Source organism: Rosa chinensis, chromosome 1, assembly GCF_002994745.2.
Source record: "Rosa chinensis cultivar Old Blush chromosome 1, RchiOBHm-V2, whole genome shotgun sequence".
Classification (NCBI taxonomy): Eukaryota; Viridiplantae; Streptophyta; class Magnoliopsida; order Rosales; family Rosaceae; genus Rosa; species Rosa chinensis.
This window is the reverse complement of record NC_037088.1, coordinates 53,775,686-53,791,946: the sequence shown is the minus strand read 5'-3', so window position 1 is coordinate 53,791,946 and position 16,261 is coordinate 53,775,686. Positions and strand designations below refer to the sequence as shown.

The 16,261-nt window shown below is 37.6% G+C and overlaps 1 protein-coding gene and 1 long non-coding RNA gene across 2 annotated transcripts; one reads left to right on the top strand and one right to left on the bottom strand.

Annotated features, from left to right (window-relative positions):
* Positions 1 to 1,934: 1,934 nt before the first annotated feature.
* On the top strand, positions 1,935 to 3,722 carry LOC112182256. Its single transcript, XR_002929369.2, has 2 exons — positions 1,935 to 2,150; positions 2,657 to 3,722. It is a non-coding gene; the product is annotated as an uncharacterized LOC112182256 (long non-coding RNA).
* An 8,253-nt stretch (positions 3,723 to 11,975) lies between these two features.
* Positions 11,976 to 16,002, bottom strand: LOC112182251 (monocopper oxidase-like protein SKU5). The gene is made up of 9 exons (XM_024320690.2): positions 15,578 to 16,002; positions 15,343 to 15,452; positions 14,650 to 14,920; positions 14,426 to 14,558; positions 13,899 to 14,256; positions 12,798 to 13,166; positions 12,428 to 12,684; positions 12,251 to 12,341; positions 11,976 to 12,105 (listed from the first exon to the last, which is right to left on the bottom strand). The coding sequence occupies exons 1-9, from the start codon at positions 15,737 to 15,739 to the stop codon at positions 12,036 to 12,038; spliced, it is 1,821 nt and encodes a 606-aa protein (XP_024176458.1). The 5' UTR covers positions 15,740 to 16,002; the 3' UTR covers positions 11,976 to 12,035.
* Between the last annotated feature and the right edge of the window lie 259 nt (positions 16,003 to 16,261).

Here is a 16,261-nt window from a genome sequence, read left to right as displayed (position 1 = left end):
TTACTTCACCACCAATTAAATGACTTATATAATACAAGTAAAATAGTGTATCTGCCCATCCGGCAGTCGATCTACAAACTACACATTCTTCATCTTTAATGGTACTAGGAAGTAAACATGAACCTGGGAGATTTATGGATTGGCAGGGTCTTCGATTAGTTGAAGGAGCTCTATAATGACCACAATACAGCAGCAACATTGTTCAGGCTTCAGAGTAGAGCTGTGCTTAAGGCCGAAAAATTCAAAAGTAGCTGAAAATATCAGTGGCCAATGTCGACCAAACCAAAACTCGATGATTATCGAAGCCACAGAGACCGTTTGGGACATTGAACTCAATCAGAAGGTGATATGCATGATAGCAAGAGGGATAGAGTGAAAATGAGAGGTCTGGGACACTTGCATTTTGTGATGTAGATTTCTGAGAGTATACAATTACTTCCCCAGGTAATCCCATATGCTTGTGAGTGACACAAATGTGCTTATACTCTTCTCTTTTTTTCCCCCTTAGCCTAACACACCTTATATATATTAGTGAGAATCGAACTCATGTCAATGGGTCGTGTCGGGTTGGGTTCATGTCGGATCAAGGTATATGTCTTGTCACAAGAGACAAACCCAAACCTAACCAATTTATTAATAGTGTCTAAAATTTAAGCCTAAACCCAACCTATTTATTAATAGTGTCTAAAATTTAAGCCTAAACCCAACCTATTTATTAAACGGGTTACTCATTTCCAACAAATTTAACCCATTTAATAAATAGGTCGTGTCGTGTAACTAAAAAAATGCATAAATTGATTAAATTTACTAAAAACTCCATAAGACGAAGAATATAAATAATTATATGTAATTCAAAAATAATTAAATCCAATAATGATGAAGTAAAATATTTCAAATTGTCCAATTTTAGGATCAAATACTCCTAATGTCCAAAATTTCAAGAAAAAGTATAGTATAATCGTTATACGTGTTCACTTTGTGTTGACGGGTTGACCCGTGGCCGACCTGTTTATTAAATGGGTCATGCCGGGTTGACCCGCTGTCGACCCGTTTTTTAATCGTGCGGGTTCAACCAGCTTTATTTCGTGGGGTTTCCAGTCGTGTTATCGAGTCGTGTCGGAATTGACAGCCCTACCCATAACCTTTACAAATGTGCTTATACTTCCCATTGAGTATCCTAATGCAGTTCCAATCTGACCCAAGTTGTCCATCATTGTTATCATGCCGCCTAGGCGCATATTGTTGTCAAGAATGGTGCTAACATTTCGATGCTGAACACATCTTAGAGTATGGTGTAGTCCTCTCCTATCTGTGGCGGACTAAATCTATTAACCTCTACTGTACTAGCATCATGGTTATTGACCATAGTAGCGTCGGATTACAGTAATTACAAGTCAATAACACACACACACACACACAAACATGTTCCTTGTAGTGAGAGATCATTTTTTGTCATTTCATTTCGGCATCTCGACCATTTAAATTTTAGGCTCTAATGTATATATCTTACTTCTACAAATTTTAGTCAAATTGATGATCGCTAAGGTATCGAACTAGATTAAATCAATGAACGAAACAAGTCTGTCCAACCTGAATCATTCATGTATATAATTGTAAAACGGAGTTATGAATGTCTTAACGATTATCAATTTGGCTGAAAATTTTGCAGAGGTGATCTACTCATATAGATCTAAAAATTGAACGGTTGAAATATGGATATGTGATCGAAAAGTGGATCTAATAAGTGATCCCTTATCATTAGAACACCAATAAGGCTACAGATGGTTAAATCATAAACCAGCAACGGGCCACAACTTTCCCCCAACTATTTCTTCTTTACCATTCTGGTGCTTACCAAACGTAGGAAATGAATGTGTTTGATTCAAAATCCGTAAACTAAATGAGGGTAAAGTTGCGGTTTAGTTCGGTAAAAAACAATACAGTTTGGGCTGAGTTTTTAAATTTAAACCGAACCGGATCGAATTGGGCCCGGGCATCTGTTTGATAAACAATGAGTGGAGACTTTTTGCTTCTCTGATTATCTCAGAATAACTGCTTCGTTTTGGGTAATTCTGGATTGGTTTAGATGCATACAGGTTGACCGTGCAATTGCAAGCCTTCGAATTTGTCAATTCCCAGGCTAATAAAAGGTGATTTCTTTTTTGTACTTGCATCTGTGCATTGTTATAGATTTGCTGAATGTTATCCTCTGTGAAGTGTCTCATGAATTAGTTGTCAAAAAAAGAAGTGTCTCATGAATTGGAGTTATGTGTGAATTCGATTGTTGGGTTTTGTGAATTGTGAATATAGTTATTGTTTCCCTCGGTTCCCGACTTTGTAAGTATGTTAATCGGCGGTCGGGTCAGAGTGTGATTACAAATTGGGAGACTGAGATTAACTTAGAATTAACTTTCTAACTGGCGGAAGTAATTTCTGTACACACCAATTTCCTAATCCTTGTTGGTTTTGGTTTATAGCCCTTTTACCCTTTCATAAATTATGAATCTTTTTTCTTTTCCTAATCTTTGTAGAATAGAGGTAATTTTAGGGTGTTTTCCTAGTCCTTGTAGAAGAGACTCTAATTGCGCTAGTTATATAATCCCTCGCCCTCACAAGTCACAACTGCCTTACTCTCCCTTCTTTCCTTGAATATCAGTTCTTCAAGAATGTCCACAGAGAGGCATATATTTGCTAGCACAGCGTTGCAAGTAGAAACAAGGTACCCAGTATGTCCTGTTTCCCTCCGATCCATCTATGTCTCTTCAAGCAAACCCGGTTTTGGTACGATGATCCAGCAGACTTTACAACGGATGGTGAACCAACTTTCGTGGCTGAAAAAGGACGTCTGCTCGGCTATTGCTCCAGCCCAACAAGCATTGTTCGCGAGTATCTTTTGGGTACAGGTGTGCCACAAGAAGAATACGAAGCTATTTCTGGCAAAATATTTGAGCGGCTTTTGTTTGATGTAGCCAATCGTTTGCCTACTACTGTGAATATACTGGACATCACTGTGGTCTTATTGGGTACTGCATAATATCATGACATTATTGATCGGGTTGCAGCAGAAACAATCCTATTTGAGGACGAGTACCGTAATAGGGTCAATTTTATTCCTGCAAGTAGATCATCGATCAAGAGTTTGAAGAAAACAACACTTGATAGTTTGGAAGAGTCTGTTATCAGACTCATCCCATCATGCATGTGCTATTTGTCTCGATGACTTTGCAGAATGTACTGATCAAATGGTTACAACCCTACCCTGCAAACACCTGTATCATGAAGATTGCATTGTCCAGTCCCCGGATCAGTCACCTTTGTCCCTTGTGCCGATACCCAATGCCAATTGTGGAAGCGGATTAGCAATAAATGGAGTTGATCCCGCTCAACTGGATCAATAACTAAGGATGACTCGGCTATGGAAAGGAGTAGTTCTCCCTTCTGACTGTATTTTAGTTATTTATCATTTAACCAGAAGAAAGAAAAAAAAAATGAAAGGGAGAGTTGATCCTCCCGACTGTATTTTAGTTGTTTTTCTTTTGACCAGAAATAAATGAAAGGGAGAGTTAATCCTCCCGACTGTATTTTATAGCAATTGCTTTGTTTACCAGATAGAATCCATCAGGCTGGATTTTATTTTAACTTTGGCCCAAGGATTTTGATTATTTGTTTGAAGGGGTTGAGCCTTCTGATTTGCTGAAGGAGAGTTTGTGTTTATTGTGGTACACTGTACACATTTGATTTCAGAGCTAAACTAAACATCCATATTAAAAATGAATCTATTTTCAAGTCATTCAGGATCCACATTATAAGTGTTTTGGTACAAAAACCTAGTCTGCCAGGTTCTGTTTTTAAAGGCTAGTGGATTTGAGTATATGCCGCCGTTTATTTCAAATAAGTGCATCTCAAAAGGAAGATAGCTTAATTAGTCCTTTGGATTCAACAAATGCATCATATGAATAGCCTTAGAAAGGAATCTGCAATTTTACATTCACTTCATCCTTGCCATCACTACTTCTGCAACTTCTAACATATCATTTCCCCAAGAAATTCACACACTCTGGTTTAACATTCGAGAGGTGGTAGAGAGATTTCCTAGAAATTAAAGTGATCCCATAGTAGAGAGTTTTCCTTGAGGATCCTGGATCGTCCTATTTGTTCACGTTTCCGCCCTTTCAACATATTTATGCTTCTAGAAAGTGATTGTATCCTTGCTACTTCTAAATATGAAAAGAGACCAGGTAACCTAAGCATATGTGTCATATTGAAATTGGTCAAGATCGATTGATTATGTCTTAGATGGTCTGGAATCAGTAGTACTCTTCCATGAATCTTGTTGCAACAAACTGAGGAAGTACTTGGAGTATAGCTAGGAGATAAGGAGACTGCAGCATTATGGTACTTGCTCAGACATCTTAAGATAAACTACTTCTGAGAAACTGATTTCTGATTTCTGTATCATAAATTAATAGGACAAATATACAAATAATCGATGAACTAGTTAGATATATTATAGGAGTTTTGGTCCAATGAATTGAATTATCCTCAGAAAAAAGTAGTTTCCTAACTTCTACCTAGGATCCTCTTTGTCCCCTTATCGAAAGTTGAATTGAACCTCTGGATATTTGAATGAATATTGCAACATTAATGCAGATAATGGCAACATGAGACCTACAAAAAGTAAGAAGCAAAGGTTAGATGCGAAAGAGACTAGCTAGGAGTTTTCAAGAAATGAATTGGTATTGGGAAAACATATGATCAAAATTGACTCGAGTGAATTAGCAGTGGCTAGCTAGTTTGTCTGATTAGTACCCTGCCACTAATTTGCAAAGAAGGTTTCATATATAGTACCCAGAATAAGGAAATTAAAGGTGATTTCTTTTTTCTACTGGTATCTGTTTTTGCTTTGTCGACCTCATTGCTTTGGATTTTCCGAGACTGTTGGGTTTGTGAATTTTAAAAGTTTCGTTCTTCCTTTTTCGGATAAGCTGTTAGGTAAACTTGTCATTTCCCAGCTATATAGGGAAATAGCTAGGAGACTGGTTGAGGGTCATTTCCCAGATATATAGGGCAATAGCTAGGAGACTGGTTGAGAATTGGTTTGGGAGCGTAAGGTAATGTTATTTCAGACTCAAAAATTATACTTTTGAGACTAGTCTGATAACTAATCTCTGTACAATCAAAATAACTTTTTCCTAAAAGTCTTTTATCAACCAGTTTAAGACAAATGCCAAGGAGCGTATGAGGGATGGGTGGGAAGGTCTTTAGGGATTGGTAGAAGAGAGGGATTTCCTAATCCTCCTAGAAGAAAAGGGCTTTTCCTAAACACTTGGTCCTTGTTTTCCTTATCCTCGTAGAATATAGACTCGATCTTACTCCTCGTTGATTTAGGACTAAGCCTCCTATATAGTCCATCACCCTCATTACTAGTTTGATATAATCAGATATCAGTTGTACAAACATGTCCGCAGAGAGGCATATTTTTCATAGCACAGTGTCGCAAGTAGATTCAGGACAACCGGTACCAATATTGGAGGAGGGAGAAGGGACTCTGGTCATACTACGTCTTTTCAAACAAAGCCGGTTTTGGTATGATAATCCACGAGACTTCACACAGGATGGTGAACCAACCCTCGTAGATGAACAGATACTTCTTGTCCAACCTGGCCCAGCCAAATTAAAGTTTATTGCTGAGCATCTTTTGCGTATGGGTGTCCCACCAGAAGAACATGAAGCTATTGTTCTGAAATTTGTTCAGAAGTATATTGAAGATATTGACGACATCCCCCATTATGGGCCATATACTGTGAATATATTGGACATCAGCGTGTCCTTGTTGGGTAGTGCTGACTATCATGAGATCGTTGATTGGGTGGCAGAAGAGCACATCGTATATGAGGACCATTGGGGTACAAATAAGCTCAAATTTATTCCTGCAAGTAGATCTTGCATGGATCAAGAGTTTGAAGAAATTAAATAAAACTTGATACTTTGGAAGTAGATCTTGGATCATGTGCTATTTGTCTCGAGGACTTTGCAGAATGTACTGATCAACTGGTTACAACCTTACCCTGCAGACACCACTATCATGTAGATTGCATTGTCCAGTCCCTAGAGATCAGTCACCTTTGTCCCTTGTGACGATACCCATTGCCAACCATGGAAGGGGAGGAGCAATAAACAGAGTCTAGGGGATCAATCACTGAGGATGACTCGGGAAATTTTTGTTATGAGGCTATGGAAGGGAAAGCTTGTTAAGCATATAGGACTGGAAAGTAAAAACAATCCTAATTTAGGATTGGAACCTGATGACACTCCTCATCAAGATCTCAAGACTACAGGATTGAAGTTTGGTAACAATCCTGATACGGGATTGAGAGGCAATAGTGGTCCAAGACTAGACAATATGCAGGTCTCTGCTCACATCAGTGCCAAAGCACAACCTTATGCTCCAAGACATAGAACAGATTAGATTCCATCTGACTGGAGCAGTGGAGCAGACAAGCACAAAGCAAGACAAGGAGGAGCCTTTGAATTGTACTAAGCTCACAATCACCATACACGTATTTACTTTGAATTGTATAGGGCAAATGCCAAAGTGGTCAATATAAGTTGATGTAAATGTAATATTGAACTCAGAGAAGAAATACACACGAAATTCTCTCAAACACACTGATGTAAATGTAATATCGAACTCAAAGAAGAAATACATAAGAAATTCTCTCAAACACTCTCATGTTCTTTACCATTCTATGGTATCAGAGAAGAATCCATCAGATTCTATTTTATTTCAATTTTGGCCCAAGGGTTTTGATTAACCTTCTGATTTGCTGAAAGAGAGTCTGTGTTAATGGTGGTACACCCGACCTCTTGATTTCATAGATAAACTGACATACATATTGAAAATGAATCTCTTGAATTCATTCAGAATCCAAGTCTATCACATCATCCTTGCCATCACTACTCCCACAACTTCTAACATGTAGTTTCGCCAAGATATTCACACATCAGAAAGTAATTGTAGAGAGTTTTCCTCAAGGATCCTGGAAGAATTGTCCTCTTTGTTCACATTTCCGGCCTTTCCACATATTTATGCTTCTAGAAAGTAATTGTATTCTTAATACTTTCAAATATAAAAAGAGACCAAGTATCCTAGCTAGGCATATATGTCATATTGAAATTGATTAAGATCGATCGATTATTTCTTAGATGGTCTGCAATTAGTGGTACTCTTCCATGAATCTTGCTGCAACAAACTAAGGAAGTACTTGGACTATAGGAGATAAAAAGTCTGCAGCATTAAACTAGTTCTGAGAAACTGACTTCTGTATCATAAATTAATAGGACAATATACAAATAACCAATGAACTAATTAGACATAGGACTCTGTCCAATGAATTGAATGTCCTCTCATAAAAAAATATTAAAAAAAATTTAAAAAAAAGTTTCCTAAATCCTACCTAGGGTCTTCTTTGGCCCCATATGAAATGTTGAATGAACCTCTGGATATTTGAATGAATGTTGCAGATAATATGCATATTGGGGAAAACACATAATCAAAGGTTAGATGTGAAAGAGAGTATCTAGGAAGTTTCAAGAAATGAATTGACATTGGGGAAAACATATAATCAAAATTTATTCAAGTGAATTAGCAGTGGCTACCTAGTTTGTCTGACTAGCATCCTGCTGGTGTAAGTTGCAAAGATGATGCACATACTAGATGGCTTTGAAGGAGGTGCAGATGGTGCACAATGGGGAGTGGCCGGCCGGGCAAATTTTCCTACAAAAGAAGAAAATCAATCTAGCATTATATGATTATATCCTGACTTGTTACACAAGGAAACACATACAAGGATGTTATCAGGGGAAGGCCTCTCTTTCACAGGGTTGGGATCAGCATCATAGACTCTCACATATAGCTCTTAACCCAAATACCAATTTTTCAAGTGTTGTGACCTCAAATTCACATTCCAGGTTTGTCAAGGTATACGAATAAACTGCGCTCCACCCTCCTGGGTACACTTGTACAGTAGAGCACACCATGGGATCATAAAGGTTGTAGGTCGAGTGCTCCTTTCCAATGCCAAATTTGGTCACATCTTTGACATGAAGGTTATAGTTAATCAGATAAGAATGCAATCACATAAGTGATAGTAAATGAATATCTCCAATTCCTCCTGCAACTTTCCACCTGTTTTAAGTGTGAAAACATTTAATGAGAAATACATTTAAAACAAAAGATATGAATTCATTACGTTCTAAGCACAAATCTGTAGCTGAAATACTGAAACAATTATAAATATACAAGCCTTACTTTAAGCTCCACACTAGATTAGAAATGTAGAACTGACTTCAAACAACATAGTCAAACCAGAAGATTTAATGATTTACTTTTCATGAAAGCATTAACATCACTTGAACGCAAGCCTGTTTGCAGCTAAACTCCTGTCTGAATTAAAATCAATATCCTCATGTTGAACTTAAATAAAAAGTGTGGAAAATGAAGATTAAATTCATATCTGAAGCATCCATACCACATAAAGCATGTGTAAGATTCATTATTCAAAAGGCAATAACAGCTTGCCCTTTTTGAGACTGAGTGCTTATCTTTACATAAGAATTTGTCGCTGGGCAACAAGTCCATCAACTGCAGGACCATTTCATTTGCTCAAATAGACTGCACTAATGACGATACTGTCTATGACCCTCCAACTTCTGTACATCGATCTATGATTCACAATATAGTATGCTTAACAGCAATAGCTTTCAAGAAACCCCTAATCACAATGTTCCCCATTCTACAGAAATCCATTGCAAAACTCACACCAGGGATTATTAGTCATATATGTTTTGGCTCAATAATCAGTGGTTAATAATCTATTTGTACCCAGCAGCCAAAGAGTTTCATATATTGAGTGGCAATGCTAGCTTCCATAAACTCACCAACCAAATTTCGTGGCAATGCTAGCTTCCATAAAATCACCAACCAAATTTCTCCACGCAGGTTGTCATAAGCAAGCTGTATGCCCATTTCACAGTCAATACTATTAGAGGATCCTGCCAAATGCATCTGTATTTAACACCATAATATTAATCTCATCATAGACAGAGGTCACAACTTCAGCCTAATCCAGGTTATCTGGAATGTCATAGTTCTTTAGGCAACCGATATCAGTTCATGTATCCACTCAAACAAAAATAGACTTCCCAGACCAACTCTCTAGTTTATATCTTGTTAAAATACTCAGGATGTCAATTGTTTTGGTAGCCAGGTTCCTACATTTGACCTAATTAAACAATGTTTATCATGGTTTTAACTTCAATCTTGACAGGGCTTATTACCTAATGCCTGAAAGTTAACCAAAATCTATTTTAGAGAAATTAAAGAGATTCAAAGTACCTAATGGCTCAGCTGGAAAAAAATTGGCTAATGTAGAGTGAAGGGTTTCTCTTATATAGGGAAAAAAAAAAAAAGTTTCAATGAGTATATGTGACTGTGTACATATGGTGTACCTCTGTAACGCAAGTTTCTGAGTATCTGACCCTTGCGAGAAAATCTTCATATGAATGTGGTACTGATGATCAGAAACATCAAGGATAGATTGCTTTAGTTCCTTCAGGATCACCAGAAGCAGACAGAGGTGTCATATGTACCACGATAAAGAACTAGCGACGACACTTGTATGTGGCTAGTTACGGCTAAGATCGATGAATCTGGTGTCTTTTCATCTCGAAACAAAGGTATACAGGCCTCCTACATTAATTACTACCCACACAAGTTGTCAATCACAAGCGAGCAAATAATGAACTCGTACCTTTATAGATACAGGTGAATAAAGAACTAAAACGAATATGGATATTTCATACTTAAACATGTATACTTTATCAAGACCAATATAATGGAGAGAAGTTAGATAATGCCTTATCATGGCCTCTGGTGCAGATTTCTATGCTAAAGAAACTTTGATGAACTTTAAACAACATACCATACCACTCATGACTAGAAAGACTGAACATATTTAATCAGTGACCAAATGATTGAATGGATATGCTTTCAGAACTCAGCAATACATTAGTTACAAAGTAAGATAACATTTTAAAGTTCCAGAAAACCAAACACTAAGAAAGAAAGTTTCTTTGAAAGTTCAAAATGGACATATCAATATCATGGTCAACACTAGACTTTAAAATTAGTAACCGTGAATTCAGCATGAACAAAATATTTGAACTTTGAATCACATTTCCTTTCAAATTTAATAAAATCCACCGAGAAAACTTAGAAAGTAATAGTGATTCGTGAATCTAGCAATAACAAGATCAGTCGTACCTTATGCTATAATTCGTGGATGGAAAGGTTGTGGCCTTTCAGGTGATCAAAATGAGGAAGAGAACTCGAACTGGTGGATTCAGAAACTGTTCCAATGTAAAAGACCGTTAAACCAGATTCCTTGATTGGACATAAACAGGGGTAGTTTCGAAATTCAGAAATCTACTATGTATTGGAGCTTTAGAATACAGAATGAAGCCCTGTATCTCATATTCTCATTCATTCATCTCTCTGCATCTTTTCTCTTTGCCTTTAAAACATCTCTCTCTTGTTGATGATTTTGACCTAGTGAGATTGGAAATTTTTATGAGTAGATAGATGATGTTATGTATTTCCATATGTTCATGACGTGAATGATCATTTTATAGATCCATGAGATATATGGATGTGGTTGAGAAAAGATAACAACATCATACTTGTGTTAAAAGATGTGAATCTTTCCTTACCCTCAAATATCTCAAGAAATTCTCTTAGGAGGGTGATTGAAACAAGGGTGCGGCTCTTTAGATATGACTTTTGGGTATTGTTTTGTTTCAGTTAACTCAGTATTTCATTGTATGTAGCCTTTGCCACAAGATCCTTGAGGTTGAGTGCTCTATAATAGGGTGACGAGGGAATGTACTGAAACGTATAAGGTCAATCTTATTCCTGCAAGTAGATAATCAGTTGAGGGTTTGATGACAATAAGACTTGATAGTTTGGAAGAAGCTGGTATTAAATCCACCCCATCGTGGCCCTTTTGTCTTGAGGACTTTGCAGAATTTTTTGATGAACTCATTACTAGCTTACCCTGCAAACACCAGTACCATGCAGATTGCATAGTTTGGTCCCTGGAGATCAGTCACATTTGTCCCTTGTGCCGGCACCCAATGCCAACTGTTGAGGCGGACGAGCCATAAAATCCCTAAACAGAGTCTACAGGAAATTATGAACTTGCTCAACTGGATAATTTTCTAGCGTGACTCAAGAAGTTATTGCTATTTGTTTGAAGGTTAATCCTTCTGATATGCGGAAAGAGAGAGAGTTTTGTGCTTAATGTGGTACACATTTGGTTCAGCCTGAACTATATGTATCCAAAATGAATCTCTTAGTAAGTCTTGAATTCAGAATCCACATTAGAAGTGTTCTGGTACAAAAACTAATTCGTCGAGGTTCATGATGAATTCATCTCATTTTAAAGGCTAGGGAAAATCAAGCATATGCTGCACCATCCACCCAGTCTGTTCATCAGGTACTAAAGGTCAGATAGGAAGAGAAAAAAAAACCACATAAATAAGAGTATCTCTTAGTCTTTTGTTGAAGTGATTGCATTCTTAATACTTGTATTAGAAGAAACCAAGTATAGCATATATGACTATATGTCATATTGAAATTGATCAAGATAGATTGATTACAGTATGTCTTTGTTGGTTTGGAATTAATAGTACTCATCCAACAATCTTGCTGCCACAAACTAAGTTAAGTACTTAAGAGTATATATAGGAGATAAGCTGGAGACTGCAGCATCAAACTACTTGCCCAAACATCTCATGGGAGACTAGTAGTTCTCAGAAACCGACTTCTGTATCATAAATTAATAGGATAATATACAAATAATCCATGAACTAATTAGAAATATATCATATATTATAGGACTTTTGCCAATGAATTAAATTATCCTCGGAAAAAAAATAGTTTCCTAACTTCTACCTAGGTCCTCTTTGGCCCCTTATCAAAAGTTGAATGAACCTCTGGATATTTGAATGAATGTTGCAATAATGCAGATAATGACAATATGAGACCTACAAAGAGTAAGAAGCAAAGGTTAGATGTGAAAGAGACTAGCTAGGAGTTCTCAAGAAATTAATTGGTATTGGGAAAACATATAATCAAAATTGATTCAAGTGAATTAGCAGTTGCTAGCTAGTTTGTCTGATTAGTACGTACCCTGCTGCTGTAATTTGCAAAGATGGTGCACTAGATGGCTTTGGAGGAGGTGCAGACGGTCCAGAAGGAGGAGTGGGCGGGGCAAATTTTCCTGCAAAAGAAAAAAAGCAACCATCATTAATGTTATATCCTAGCTTGTTACACAAGGAAATTATCTTAACAAACAATGAGGCTGACCACAAAGAAGAATGTTATTAGGGGAAGGCCTCTCTTTTGCAGGGTTGGGATCAGCATCATAGACTCTCACATATAGCTCTTCACCCAAATACCAATTTTTCAAGTGCTGTGACCTCAAATTCCACATTCCAGTGTTGTCAAGGTATGCATAAACCGCACTCCACCTCCGTGGGTACACTTGTATAGTAGAACGCACCACTGGATCATAAACGTTGTAGGTTGAGCGCGACTTAGCACTCCACTTTCCACGGCCGTAGCTGAAAATATATATATCAGTATCAGAAAGTACACTAACATTTCATGTCGTTGCAACTCTTTAAAAGTTTAACAACTGAACGTTTCCTTGATGATATATTAGACTTGTACTTACCCAACAACAAAGAATCCGAAGCCATCCAAGTGCCAAGAGTCCATGACCTCCAAATCATTGTGGAAAACAAGTTCTATCCACCCTTTGTGTATCCCACTTGCAACAAAAACTCCACGCTCAGGTTTAACATTTGTAGAGTTAGTAGAGAATTCATCAAGCTCGTAAACTCCAGAACCGTTGACCAAGTGATCAGCCAACTTCAATGGTGTATCTGGGGTTAAGTAAGACACATTGTTGACAGTAAACTTGGGTGCACCATCAATCTCTGCTGTTGATGCACTTAGTATGAATGTCTGTGATAGTGTCACATTATGAACGTTGAAGGATCCTTGTGGATTAGGCCTTGCTGCCCCTGTAGTCAGGTTCCACCTTCACAAGTAATAAAGTTCAATCCTAGTAAGACGAATATGTAACAACGATTATGGCTCATGTGAGGATGCTGGTTCCGTGCTTATTTCTAGCTAATTTATATATATATATATATATATAAATATTGATTTTAAGTGTAAAGATAAACGAAAAATGTTTAATCCAAACTCCAAGCACAATGTTATTCTAGACATAATGATGCAGAACGGATGGCAGCCTGATTCGAGGAGCAGTTTGATCACGCAAAAGGGGGAAAACGAAAAGGTACTAGTAGCCACGAATGAGCTCGGTGTCCAATTGGGGCGCGCCATAGCTTTCCGGAAATGGAATCGCGCCAGGAACAAGACTCGTGGCTTTGCCACGCGCGAGCTGTGGGCTTTTTCAGGCTTTCGGGATCGTTTAGGGCCTCAAAACTGCGTTTTTCTATTTTTTCCGAATTTTGGTTTTCTAGTCTATTTTGGATTGTTTTCGTTTTTACCCATGGGCTTTAAGGTTTCATTGTTAGTCGCCCTAGGGTTTATTTTCTCTTATTTAAGCAGCCTTAAGCGGCTGCAGAACATATCTTATCATCGTTTATCAATAAAATAGAGTATTTTCTCTTTTATCTCTGGTGGACTCCAGAACCCTTTGTTTAGGTTTATCGCTTGTAAACCTAGTTTATCATTCCGACTGCGTCACATAAACACAAGAGAAGAGTGCAACCTTGCAACAAATGCTGGTTTTTGTGTTTACCTGATGGAGTTGGCTTGATTGATGGATAGTTCTATATCAAAAGGGTCCGGGCCAATTGGTAGAGGTCCACTAGCAGCTGTGGTGGAGCTATCATAGTGCAGCACACCAATTCCAAATTTGGTCATATCTGTGATTTTAAGCAATTTAGGAGTTGCTACCATGTAATAGTCTGAAGTGGCTTGATCAGCTGTGACAAGCACAGAGTAGGACTGTCCAACATGTACATCAAGAGAATCCAAGGTGATTTCATTAGTATAGGATCCTTCTGTTTCAACCAGCACCATTCGATGATTTTGAATCAAGAAATTCAAACTCCACGCACTTCCAACATTTGATATCCTAATTAGGTATGTCTTCCCTGCAAAAATATAAGCAAATGACTGTTATCAATGATGCAATTACCTATATAAGTACATATTGCATTTGATGTATTACGGCAACAAGTGCCAGTAAATGACAATTCGACAATAGGACATATCAGATCGTCCGATAACACACACACACACTAAACTAACCCCCATTTGTACCTGATGTAACAGTGAAGGACTCATACGCCTTTGTTAGAGGATCCCCGTATGATCCTTTTCCATTCATCAATATTTTATCAGGGGTACTATTGTAGGCGGCCATTTGCTTGCTGCTGAGTGTGGATCTAAGATCCTGTTATATTTATGAAACATTATATTATGTTATTCAAAATCAACATTGTGCATAACATGTATAGATCATTATCATGGTGCAAAATTTTTACCTTGTAACTCGTCTCATACCAATCACCAATGAGAAGATCGAACTCGGCTTCCGGTTTCAGATATGGAACTTGGATGATGGGACGATTATGGATCTGAATCGGACCGAATCCCCCACCAGCTTTGAGGAAGTTGATGGAGGGAAAGTAGGAAAAAGTACCAATTTGATCCTTGAGTTGGAACACATACGTCCAGTTTGTAAAAGGCTGAATGGGACAATTTGTTCCGGAAACTCCATCTTGCCAAGAGTTTAGCCTTTGTTGTATCCCATTCCTGCAATAGAATTCTTTAATCTTTAGGGGCTTGTAATTAGCTCACAGGTATTGCCGGCCATTAATTTTAAGGGTTGTGCGAGTGTTATATTCTAATGTTCAAAGAGGTTGATGAAATTATTTTACTATTTAAAAAAAAAAAAAAAAAACTGGCTGCTCTAGTGTAACCAATCTATCAATCTGGATGATCAAGTAAAAACTTTTGTTGTGCCGGCTTGACAGTTCAGAAGTGTAAGATGGGCTACTCATAGTATTGACCTACGGTAATTTTAACCTAATTTCCACCCTCTCTCACTACTTGTGCTTACCTAAGTGCATGCAAGACTCCAACAATGTTTCAATTCCTTATACTTTTCCTCTAATATATATTTTGATTTCAGTATGATTGTCAGGTGCAAGAAATCATGAGAGATTTGGCCATACCATGTTATGAGCAGCTCTTCATCCATATTATTAAACACATTAACATGAACAATATCATTGGTTGTGGCATTGATAAGCGGCCCTGGAAACTTCCCGTTGATTGTAATAACCTATTTTACAACAACAAAGATGGATTATGAGCTGAAACACAAATCTTCATTTTCATTTTTTGAATTAGGTGGAAGAGGGATACGAACTTGGAAAATAACACATAGTTTAATTTGTTCATACATACCGGTTGGTCCACGGATGCAGGTCTGATACTCGTATCGACGGCGACGTCCCATTGAAGAAAAATGTCCTCAGCATGAGCTCCATAGGCAAGGAGGACAATGAGAAGAGTTGCAGGGAGAATCAGCCATGGACAACGGCGATCACTTCCAGACTTTAATGCCATGTTATTGCATGGACTTTGAGACTTTTTGTCTCCCGCAGAGAGGGTTTAGCTGGTTTTAACTAGAATGGTTTGTCATAGCAATGAGCGCCTTAGAATAAATAGCTTCGGAAATTTCAGTGTAAACAGAAAGAGCCAAGGAGCAAAAGGTTCAAAAGAAAATGGAGAGGGAAACTTTGAAACAAGATAGAAGAGTTATTTAAGAATACGAATTCCTTTCCTTGTTTTTCTCGGCCAGCAATGTAAAGCAGGCCCTGGACCAGTTAATTTGCAATAAATATCATATTTAAATTGCACAAAGGATAAAGATAGAACAATGAGTTGGAACTAATTGTGAACTTTGAACCATTTTATCACCAACACGAGTTATAAGTAACGTGTTGGCAATTCTCCCAAAAAAAAAAGGGAAACGGCAAATCTTCGAATTTAATTCGACGAGTGAGAGATGTTAATTAATTTCAATTAAGTTGGACTTCTATTCAACCTTGGATCTTCTGGGCTTCTAGAATTTCTAGATTTCCATTT